The 12,086-nt window shown below is 35.8% G+C and overlaps 1 protein-coding gene and 1 long non-coding RNA gene across 2 annotated transcripts in view; both read left to right on the top strand.

Annotated features, from left to right (window-relative positions):
• The window catches only part of TTC39C (tetratricopeptide repeat domain 39C), a 109,842-nt gene extending 102,734 nt beyond the window's left edge, over window positions 1-7,108 (top strand). Inside the window, exons 11-14 of the mRNA XM_049770065.1 lie at window positions 1,484-1,581; window positions 2,475-2,579; window positions 5,242-5,280; window positions 6,812-7,108. Of these exons, the coding sequence (XP_049626022.1) occupies window positions 1,484-1,581; window positions 2,475-2,579; window positions 5,242-5,280; window positions 6,812-6,901 (332 nt within the window). The 3' untranslated portion in view covers window positions 6,902-7,108. The remainder of the gene's footprint in view (window positions 1-1,483; window positions 1,582-2,474; window positions 2,580-5,241; window positions 5,281-6,811) is intronic.
• A 3,478-nt stretch (window positions 7,109-10,586) lies between these two features.
• Window positions 10,587-11,605, top strand: LOC126003850 (uncharacterized). The gene is made up of 2 exons (XR_007493827.1): window positions 10,587-10,869; window positions 11,067-11,605. It is a non-coding gene; the product is annotated as an uncharacterized LOC126003850 (long non-coding RNA).
• Window positions 11,606-12,086: the final 481 nt, after the last annotated feature.

The following is a 12,086-nucleotide window of genomic DNA, read 5'->3' as shown; positions in this document are numbered from 1 at the left end:
TATTTATCTACCTCTAGGTCAAAGTTTTGCCACTCTTCTAATATTTTAGAGATAAAGGAATGCAGTTGCAAAGGAAGTTGTTATCAGAGACCCAGTAGTTAGCATAAGTACAGGTCCCTCATTAGAATTCTACTTAAAATGTCATCCTGGGGCCGGGAGGTGGCGCTAGAGGTAAGGTGTGTCTGCCTTGCAAGCGCTAGTGTAGGACGGACCACGGTTCGATCCCCCGGTATCCCATATGGTCCCCCCAAGCCAGAGACAATTTCTGAGTACATAGCCAGGAGTAACCCCTGAGCATCAAATGGGTGTGCCCCCCCAAAAAAAAGTCATTTCCTGGAATTCTTGAGTTCTGCTTAAGTATACTAAAAAGGATGTACATAAATTAAATTTCTAGTGCAATTCTCAACTATTTTTAGGATCAGAGAGACAGTTCAGGGGTTAAGGTGCTTGTTTTGCTTGCAGTCAACATTGGTTTGAATCTCCAGGACCTGGTATCATCCTCCTGAGTGCTACTAGGAGTGATCTCTGAGCACAGAGCTGGAAATAAACTCTGAGCACCTCTGAATGTGACCCAACCTCCCTGTTCTGTCCCTCCTGAGAGGGTAAAATAAGTGATCTACTATATAACTCAGAAATAATGAAGAATTTTAAGTATTTTTATAAATTCTTATAAATGCAGAATCATGTACTTAGAGTTAAAGCACATACAACAATAAAATAAAAATAGGCAGTAATTGGGACTGAAGAGTAGGTACTGTACAGTAGATAAGGTAGTTGCCTTGCTTATATTTTCACTTGAAGCATCTGTCATCCAATACTGCTAATGATAATATTTCATACATACATTGTTGCAGCACCAATGCCTAGATTTTTTTTAAGAATGTCCATATTGGTTTTCAGAAGGGCTAGTATTAGAAAGACAAATATCTTTATAATTGGATTTCTCTTTTTTTTTTTTTTGTTTTTGGGCCACACCCGGCGGTGCTCAGGGGTTACTCCTGGCTGTCTGCTCAGAAATAGCTCCTGGCAGGCACGGGGACCATATGGGACACCAGGATTCGAACCAACCACCTTTGGTCCTGGATCGGCTGCTTGCAAGGCAAACACCGCTGTGCTATCTCTCCGGGCCTTATAATTGGATTTCTTAAAAGGAGATTCTTCCAGGAGATAGAGTAGAGATAGAGCAGTTATAGAACCCTTAACTAGGCATCATTCAGCCTCTGGATACCAGGTTTAAAGATCTTATAAACTTCCTATCTTGTCTTGCTTCTGCATGCAAGGCAAATGTCCTACCTCCATGCTATCTCTCTGGCCCTGTATTTGAATTTTTTATACTAAAGATTAATACTGATTTTTTAAAATTAATGTATGAGGGAGGGAGAAACCTGAATTTTAGGAGGTGAATCATTAAATAAGTTTTCAAAGTCAATTAAATTGTTGATGATTTAATTTTTCTTTTTCTCTGTTCTCACTTCTCTTTAAGCTTGCCATGAAGTGGATGATTCCTCTGTCTCTGGATTAAAGTATTTGCTTCTAGGTGCCATACACAAATGTCTGGGAAACTCAGAAGATGCTGTTCAGGTAAATTATAACTGTTGTTATATTTAAAAAAAAAATAGAGTCATGGAAACCAAAAATGTCTTTACATCTAGTACTGACTAATAATCTAAGATGACTGTTGCAATCAGAGGAAGAAATACGAAACCAGACTGTTTTGAAGGAACAGTGTGAAACATTATAGAAAATATAAAAATTACCAGACCTGTCTGTGTATGCTCACATTCTTATTATCTCTATAAGCACAGATTATTGCTGTAGTCCTAGAGCTATAGCTTAGAAAGTTGTTGGCTTTGGATAGTCTGTGTATTTATATCATATGGAAAGTAGTCGTGTATTTCAAATAGTTGGATGTGTTTTTGGATAAGTTCTTGTTTAGGTTTATATCCCAATATTGTTTTGTGTATTCTTTTGCGGGAATTCATACATGATAATTAATCTTTTAACTCAAAAAGTATCGGTGTACTTGGATTATTATTTCAATGTGGGGTTATGGAATTTAATAAATGTATAACTTGTATAACTTGAGATACTACACTTTAGTACCAGTAAGAGAGAGTTAAGACATACCAAGAGATGATTCTTGGCTTGTGCGTTTTCTGTTTTAACTGTTAAAATAGAATTTTTAAACTAGAAGGTGCAAATAATAACTGCAGCAATAAACTATTAGAGACTGGTGTTGAAAAATAAATATCATCAATTTTGGCTGACTACTGAGTGCCATATGCTGCAAAGGAACTCACCAGATAAGCATGGAAAGAACTTCTAAGGTTTATAGAAGGAGAAATGAGGAGGAATAAAAGTGTAAAACAGAAGTGAAAATCTTATATAATGCACTGTCCCTTCTCACCTTTTGAAAATGCAATGAACGTTAAGTAGAAAAGTGAATTAATTCAACAACATTTATATTATTTCAGTACTTTCAACGAGCTCTTAAAGATGATCTATGTCGTCAGAATAACTTATATGTTCAACCCTATGCTTGTTATGAACTCGGCTGTCTTCTCTTAGACAAACCAGAGGTATGATTTTATGTATTTTCTTAGCTAGTATTCATCAGCAGAAATGTGCCAATGAGTAGACAGAGAATATCCTTTGAAAAAATAACTTTCAGGGGCCAGAGTGATAGTAAAGTGAGTAGAGTAATGTTTTGCATGTGGTTATCCCAGGTTCAATCCCCAGAATCCCATATGGTCTCCTGTGCACCACCAGGAGTAATTCCTAAGTGCAGAGCCAGGAGTAACCCCTGAGTATCTCTGGGTAGAGTCCAAAACACAAAAAGAAATAAAATAAAATAAAATAAATTTATTTCAAAGGTGTATTGTGAGTTTCTAGATTTAATTTCCAGCACCATAGAAAATAAAGGACAGAGAAATTGAAAAATGTTTTTTTTTTTCTTTCTGTTGATCTCATTAGGATAAATTCAAGAAGTTGCTAATGCTAGTTTGCTCTGTATTTAAGGAGGTGATTTCTTTTCTGGAATTAGAATTCTAAGTATAATCTTTTAGATTACATTTTTTTATTTTTATTTTTTGGTTTTTGGGTCACACCCGGCAGCACTCAGGGGTTACTCCTGGCTCTATGCTCAGAAATTGCTCCTGGCAATCTCGGGGGACCATATGGGATGCAGGGATTCGAACCACCGTTCCTTCTGGATGCAAGGCAAATGCCTTACCTCCATGCTATCTCTCTGGCCCCTGCTTTGAATTATTCACCAGAAATTCAGGCCCTGCTCGAAAATTCTTTTTCTTTCTTTCTTTCTTTCTTTTCTTTCTTTCTTTCTTTCTTTTTTTCTTTCTTTCTTTCTTTCTTTCTTTCTTTCTTTCTTTCTTTCTTTCTTTCTTTCTTTCCTTCTTTCTTTCTTTCTTTCTCTCTTCTTTCTTTCTTTCTTTCTTCTTTCTTTCTTTCTTTCTTTCTTTCTTTCTCTCTCTCTTTTTCTCTCTCTCTTTCTTTCTTTCTTTCTCTTTCTTTCTTTATTTCTTTCTTTCTTCTTTCTTTCTTTCTTTCTTTCTTTCTTTCTTCTTTCTTTCTTTCTTTCTCTCTCTCTCTTTCTCTCTTTCTCTCTCTCTTTCTCTCTCTCTTTCTCTCTCTCTTTCTTTCTTTCTTTCTTTCTTTCTTTCTTTCTTTCTTTCTTTCTTTCTTTCTTTCTTTCTTTCTTTCTTTCTTTCTTTCTTTCTTTCTTTCTTTCTTTCTTTCTTTCTTCTTTCTTTTTTATTTTTTTTTTTATTTTTTGGTTTTTGCGTCACACCCGGCAGCACTCAGGGGTTACTCCTGGCTCCACGCTCAGAAATCGCTCCTGGCAGGCTCGGGGGACCATATGGGATGCTGGGATTTGAACCAATGACCTTCTGCATGAAAGGCAAACGCCTTACCTCCATGCTAGCTCTCCGGTCCCTAATGCTAACTTTCTAAAGTCTAATTTTTAATAATTTTAGTTTAGCTTTCAAATATGTTAGACTTTGTAAAGGCTGTATTAATTCAGCATAAATATGATAGTAACCTGGTCCTTAAATATGTGTTTCCTATTTTGCCAGAGACATGCTTTTAACTAGAAAGTGTTTCATTTGAAATCTTAATTTAAGCAAAATAGAAAATACAAGTATTTATTAATTTTTTATATAAACTCCTGTTATAACCTCTTCTTAGGATTTTTTTTTTTACTCTTAAAATTTTCTTTTGGCTTCTGAGCCTCATCTGACAATGCTCAGGGGTTATTCCTGGCTCTACACTAAGAAATTATTCCTGGTGGGCTTGAAGAACCATATGAGATTCTGGGGATCAAATTTGGTTAGTCAAGAAATGCCCTGCCCATTGTATTATCATTGCAGCCCCAGGAAATTTTTAGTCTTAAGGTAGCATTTGTATATCTGCAGGTTTGTTATGTTATTATCTTGCTTAAGTATTGATTTTTTTTTTGGATGACGACCTAGGTGGTACAACTCCCAGAAATTATCAGCAAACCAGGCCAGAGGCACCCATGCAGGGGCCCAGAGTACAGTGCTATCTTGCATTGTGATGGGAGGGATCCTGTGGGTCACCTGGCAATACTTGGGTGCCTCCAAGGCCACACCTTGTGATGCTCTGGGAACAGTGCAGTACTGGGGATCAAACTGGGGGCACTTTGTCCCAGAACAAAAACAAGCTAAAAAACCAACTGGGGTTATTACTTTCAAAGTATGTGCCTTTAACCTTGCAATATTTCTCTGGCCCCCTAGTTTGAGTTTTATACTTTATTTATTTTTATGGAATAATAATATGAAAATTAGGGCCAGAGCAGTGGCACAAGCAGTAAGGCGTCTGCCTTGTGCGCGCTAGCCTAGGACGGACCGCGGTTCAATCCCCCGGTGTCCTATATGGTCCCCCAAGCCAGGAGCAAATTCTGAGTGTATAGTCAGGAATAACCCCAGAGTGTCACCTGGTGTGACCGAAACCAAAAAAAAAAAGAAGAATATGAAAAAATATCAGATAAAGTTTTGATAAAAACATATAGCTGTATACTAGAAAAATTGAATAATAATTATAGTTGAACTCAGTTCTTTATAGAGGTTTATTTTAGATAACATATCCTGTTATATAAATATATAAAACTATATAATAATTTTATAGCAGAATATGTTATTTTATAGGTTACATTTTTGTAAATACAGGTATTAACAGATAATGTACCTTTTTCAACATTCACAGACTGTAGCAAGAGGCAGAACTCTACTTCTTCAAGCAAAGGTAAATGATGAATGCAGATCTTTCTAGTTTCCCTTACTGTCCTCTCTAGTGCATACTGGAGTTTCAGTTCAAGAAGTTTTATTTTGGGGCCATTTCCAAAGGTGTTCAAGGGCTATGCCCAGTTGTCACTTGGGGGTCATTTCTAGCACAGTACTTAACAGTGCTTGGGGTGTCATTCAGTGCAGGGATTGAACCTAGGCCTCCTGAATACAAAGCAGTTGAAAGTTTCCTTGGACCTGAATTGAAGAAATTTTATGAAATAATTGTCCTGTGTTGATTATATTTCTGGAAAGGAAAAGTGTTAACTAAGTCAATTATGAGCAGCTGATTTTTAAGTGATATTATCAAGATCATAAGGGGAACTTTGAAACTGCTCCTGTTGCTTTTATATTTTTTCTTTTTATTTTTTTGGCCACACGTGGTGGTACTTAGGGCTTATTCCTGGTTCTGAACTCAGGGTTCTCTCCTGGCAGGCTCAAGGGCACAATATGGGGTACCAGGAAATGAATACAGGTCAGCCTCAAGGCAAATGTCTTACCCACTGTACTATCTCTCTGGCCTCTTGGTTTTTATATTTCTATATTTTTTAATGTTTTATTGACTTGTGGTACTCTCCCATGAGGAATATGGTGATAGTAGAAGGAGAGGAATACTTTGTACCTGTAAACATTTAAGCTTCTCCTGTGTGGATTTTGGTAAATGATCATTAAACTTTTCCATCTTGCCAATTTTTGTTTTATTGAGGCACTGGGATTCAGAAAGTCAATTGATGACTGAAATTCAGATATACAATTTTCCAACACCAATGCTTTTGTCAGTTCCCTCCACCAATGTCTCCAGTTTCCCTCGAACCTACCAGTCTTCCTCTTTGTTTATTTGTTTGTTTTGGAGGCCACACTCAGCAATGATCAGGGGAACTCCAGGCTCTGCACTTGGGAATTGTTCCCAGTGGCACTCAGGGGTCCATATCAGATTCTAGAGACTGAACCGTGGATGGCCATCTGCAAAGCAAGCACAATGACCAATATACTATTTCTAGCTCCTCATAGGCACTAAATTTTTTTTTAGTAATGTAGCTTACAATACTGTACTGATAGGAATTCATTTATAACTTTTACCACCTTCCAGCACCACCTCCTTCACCACTTTTTCCACCCATATACTCCTTGTCTGAACATGTTTTAAATTTATTTGAATTTGAACTTGATTTTTTAAACTATGTTCTTAAACTAAGAATTTCTGTCAGCAGCTTACTATCCTCGTTGTATACACTATAAGATTACTGTTTGAGGTCCAATATGAGGAAAGTTTTTGAGAGATTGTTTACTGATCTGCAATTGACATTTTAGAAGTCAAAACCAAGTTTGAGATTAAGGGAATGAGAAAGTCAAGTGTATGTGAAGACTTTTCAAGTCTAGAAGGTTCTTTTCTTTGGGAATTACAAACCTTAATTCAGATGGTACTGCAGTATTGCCAAAAGCTTAGCCAATTGGGGTTCATGAATCTCTTTTTTGTTGTTGTTGTTCTGCAGGAGGATTTCTCTGGCTACGACTTTGAAAACAGACTGCATGTCCGCATCCATGCTGCTCTAGCCTCTCTGAGGGAACTGGTTCCTCAGTGACAGACCTGGAATTCCCTTTTGTCCCTCCTCACCCAGGTTCTGCACTTTAAATAAAAGCAGAGGACACAGGTCTTGTGAAGATTGACTCTTCATCGACACACCCCCTGTGCTAGGGACATGTGCTTCTGTTAGGCAGATGTATTACAGATTGCCCCTTAAATATATAGCTCAAAAGTGATAATGAGAAAATAAATGGATTCCCTGGGGAGAATTTTAAGTGACCTTGTGCAAACATTTTGGTTTTGTGTTTTATTATTTTTAAAATAAAATTAAAGTCGGAGTTTAACTTTGGATCTCATAGAAATGCCTGTTGAAAGCACAGCTCTGTCAGATGGCACAAAGAGGTATCTATAAATTTATTAACAGTTTCATGACATAGCATTTCTATTGCATTTTACAGAGTATGAAAGTGTTCCCTAGTGTTTCACTTTTATCTGCCAACTACTCCTATTAATAATGTAGCACAATTTCTTTTTCTTTTTTTTTTCTAGACAGTAAAACTCAGGCACAAAGGCTAATTAACTTATTTCAATGACTTATCCCTGTTATCACATACAACATATGGAGAGAGGAGAGAGTACAGAACTATGATGACAGAATTAATATACTTTTATTTTGAAAAATGATGTTCCTGGCCAAGCATTCCATGTTTCCTTTCTTAAAAAATGCTTTTTATCTAAAATTGTATAAGCAAAATATTTATATCAAATTACTAAATATTTCAAAATGAACACTATTTTCCATTGATAGCCAATCAAGTAGAAGCAAATAGGAGATAGTTTTATCACTCAAAGTGTAACTGTTTAATCTACTCAAAAGCCTGATATATATAAACAAGATAAAATGACAGAGTTTTTCTTTCTGGTTGTCTAATCATCAAATCTTAGGAATTTTTTAACGAGTTACTTGAAAGATTGTTTTTGAATTAACAGTTATTTTTTTGCCTCACAAACTTTGATGACTTGATATCTGGGCAATGTATTGCCAGGCTTTAATCAATTCCCTTAGCTCAGGTTATTTGTTATTATAAACTGGATTGAATTATTTTAGTCATTTATTACTAATTTTATGTCATTTCTTCCAATATTGCCCATTTAGTTTTTGCAGGGCATAAATACCCTAGTCATTTTTAAGAATAACTCCCAAATTCACCAAGATAGATTTAATTAACTTCAAAGTTCAATCTTTGAGTGTTTTTAAAAACCTTTATAGAATTAGAGACTATCATTTTGGGGTGTCAATTATGTGTAGAACTTTTTAGTAGAGACATGATCTCATGCCATGTCAGTATTTCAATATATTTTCAACCGGGGTGCTCAGGATGTTCTAAGGGGACTGCAGTTTTTCCAAGTGAAATTTGTGTAAACGAAGGACTATGGCACAAGACAAAAGAAGCAAACAGATGGATCAGAGGAAGGAAACAAAGTCACTAGTGGGCCAAAGTCAGAAAAAGATGATTGTTTTGACATTTTCTTTTCAAAAGACACTATGGGAAAACATCTAGAATGTTAGTAGATTTGATCTCCATAGTCCGACTTTGAAGGAATGGCCAGTTTCTGAATTGGTCGTCCTCCTGCCTTTGGCTAAATTTTCCTGATGTTTCCTCAGTTCCAAGGTATTTTCTTCCTCGTAGGAATTTTGTGTGAATTTTAGAAACTAGACATTCAGACAACAAATTGGTATTTAAAAATATAGACTATGTTACTTCATCAAGGACAAGAAGAACATATTGAATCTTTAAACTATGGTTTGTCCCCATTTTGTTTTCTTTGTAGCTAAAATGTATGTACAGACTTCTCAGAATTTTGGAGCATTCTGAAGTTTTTTCAGAGTTTGTGCATACTTGAACTTTCAGTTAAAATATTGTTCTTTTACCCAGTATTCAAAGATTACATAAATCCCTGCAGCTTAGAAATAAAAAATATTTCTGTATTAACTGATTAAAATGTCTTTTCCCTTCAGACATTTAGATATTTTCCAATAGGTTTGTATTCAGCTCACTTAATTGAATAGACAACTTTGCCATACCATCCAGTGGATTTTCTTCAATGACCAAAAGCAGAGATCTTCTTATATAGACTTATCTCCCCCTGAGTTTCGTGCACACAATCCCATCTCCGTGAAGATGGAGGTACATCATGGAGAAAAAGGGTAGATGATGATTCTTAAGATTCTAAAATATCCAAACTCTAGTTTGAGTACATTTAAAAACAGTACATGAACACAGTATAGATGCATTGTTCTATTAGATTGACTGAAATCTGAACTCATTTTGAGTTCAATAATTCCTAATTATCTGGCCTGTATGCTGTGATATTTAACCTATGAACAATGGTAATATGCCTTGAAACTTAGTTTGGCATAAATTGCTTTTATACCCCTGGCTGATGAAAAAAATAATCATATAAAAGTGAAACTTTGCATCTTTGTGCGCTTCTTCATGTGGCTTCACTCTTCTTCTCATTTTCCTATTTTGGAAACTCTTCAGTGGATCATGTAATTTATTTGTCAAATATATTTTTGTACTTGATTGTATCTCTATTGAGCGAAATCTCTGGTATAGCTTTTATGTACTCTGAACACACTTTTATAGACACTGTTGGAGGCATGGTCTAAGAATAATGATTTACTAAAAAATGTATCTATTGGGATAGGTATTTCTTTTATTGTAGCATATCATGGCTAAAAGTGTTTAAATAATTGTTACTTTTAGAAAATTAGAAGACTTATTGTCACAAGTCAATTATATATCAAATTTGCACTTTTATATTTCTCCCAACTTAAGCAGTGCATATTGGATTTTTAAAATACACACATGTATGTAGATGTATATATATATGTGCATACAAAACTCACTTATTTTCCTTTGGTATGTGAATTTTCCTAGTTATTTGCTTCCTTAAGGATATAGTGCCAAATTTCAAATATTGATTTGAACCTAATATGCATATACTCAGCAATGTGCTGTTTAGTATTTCTTACATAAGTTTTTGTTGACATGTTTTGTAGAAAAAAATTAAACCTGATCCTCTCAAAGGAAGAGTCTTAGAATTTGGGATGAGGACATTCAGAAAGGAAAAGCTTAGAATGATCAAGAAAATGGAAAGTTACTCCCCAAAAATATGTTATTTCTGAAATTTGTATGAAAAATATCTAACACACAGTGTGATTGGTTACCTTTGTAATGAAAAGTAGTAAGAGGATTAAACTCTTAAAACTAGTTGAAAGCTTATAAAACAGAAACAGGGGCCAGAGGGAGGGCACAGCAGGTAAAGTGTTCGCCTTTCATGCTGCCAAACCAGATTCAAGCCTTCCAGGGTAACCCAAGTTCCTGTGGGTGTGACCAAAAAACAAACACAAAAACCTATGATTAAAAATAACATGATTGTGCCCTCATACATTGTCACTATGTACCCAAAATAATTCTGTGGGAAAAAATATTAGGATCATGTATTAAGTAAAAAATAAAAATAAAAAAAATAACATGATTGGAGCTGGAGAGATAGCATGGAGGTAAGGCATTTGCCTTTCATGCAGAAGGTCATTGGTTTGAATCCCAGCATCCCATATGGTCCCCTGAGTCTGCCAGGAGCAATTTCTGAGCATAGAGCTAGGAGTAACCCCTGAGTGCTGCCAGGTGTGACAGTAAATAAATAAATAAATAAATAAATAAATAAATAAATAAATAAATAACATGATTACATCTCAAGCTACATTTGGGTTACATTTAATTTTACCTCCCACTATATTCTAGGTGTATACCACCAAAGACTGCAGTTTAGTTAGGTTCTAAGGTAAGACTTAAGGAAGTCATCTTTACTTAGGGAACGATTCTAATATAGGTAGATAGCCTAAATTGCTTATTATCTTTTGTTAATTAGTAAATATGGTGGGAGTCAAAATATTTTATAAACCAAGTTCTTGCTTCATCAGTGCATATATCATGGGAGCACTGGAAGATGCTTTTAGTTCACTGATTTTTTTTTTTTTGGTTTTTTGGACCATACCCATTTGATGCTCAGGGGTTACTCCTGGCTAAGCGCTCAGAAATTGTCCCTGGCTTGGGGGGACCATATGGGACGCTGGGGGATTGAACCGCGGTCCTTCCTTGGCTAGCGCTTGCAAGGCAAACACTTTACCTCTAGCGCCACCTCGCCAGCCCCAGTTCACTGATTTTTACAGAAGGAAATTTCTCAGCTCAAGGAGGAAGATGTCTGGTGATGATGGCTAGAGGAATATCTCATAACAAACCTGTTGAGCCAAGGAACAGAGGTGACTAGGAGCAGGTGTGTTCCAGCCCAGTGGCTTAAAATCAAATGGAAATTAAAAGGTGAGAATGAAGATAGTTACTGAGATCCCACCAAGGATTTCTCTAATGTTCAAGTTAAGGTAGATGGGCAAAGAGTGGAAAGGGATGAATGGAAAATAGGAAATCTGTATTTTGGCAAGATCTCATGTGACTGAAAGACAAGTCAAGGCTGCAAATGTACAATGGTCTGTCATTAAAAAAATGTTTTTACTGTAATGATTTGCTTTCCAGGGGGACTTAAAGCAGTTATTGAACAAATGTGGTAAGAGTAAAGACTGACCTTCTGAAGACCTGTTTAGTTTGGTGTTCAAGAGAACCTACCAAGGTTATATTACACAGCTACTAATATCTAATTCCATGACACCAAAAGTCATAAACTAAATTATCAGAAGTCACAGCAGCCTCACTTTCTCTTTATTTACTCTGACACAATTTTGTCTATCGCCTGCAAACTTATCATATAGCCTTAGCTCACTTAGTTTGAAAACATAAACTTCAACAGTTCTTGATTACAAAGAAGGCAGCTTAAAACCCAATAATTATTATAATGTTAAGTTTTAATGTCCAGCATAGATGTTTTATCCCAAGTAGGTTTAAAAGTGGGTATTGGATGAATCAACATTCCTTTAGTTTGATAAAACTGAGCAAGGGTTTCACACCTTAATCACTGACAACTTGTTGCTAATGTACAGTGTTGAGGAAAAGGAAAAGCAAAAAGGGAAAAAATAAAAAGACAATGCCTAAGCATACAAGAAAGGAAGAGCAACTTTGGGCTACATGCCCAATTGACTTTCCACAAGTAAATTTCTCAAGAGGGAAGGCGACCAAGTTGCATAAAAGTTATTCTTTATACATATTTGTTGTGTGTGAACTGCA

Source organism: Suncus etruscus, chromosome 3 (assembly GCF_024139225.1).
Source record: "Suncus etruscus isolate mSunEtr1 chromosome 3, mSunEtr1.pri.cur, whole genome shotgun sequence".
NCBI classification, from domain to species: Eukaryota; Metazoa; Chordata; class Mammalia; order Eulipotyphla; family Soricidae; genus Suncus; species Suncus etruscus.
The sequence above is the reverse complement of the archived record's forward strand: the minus strand, read 5'-3'. Positions and strand labels throughout refer to the sequence as shown.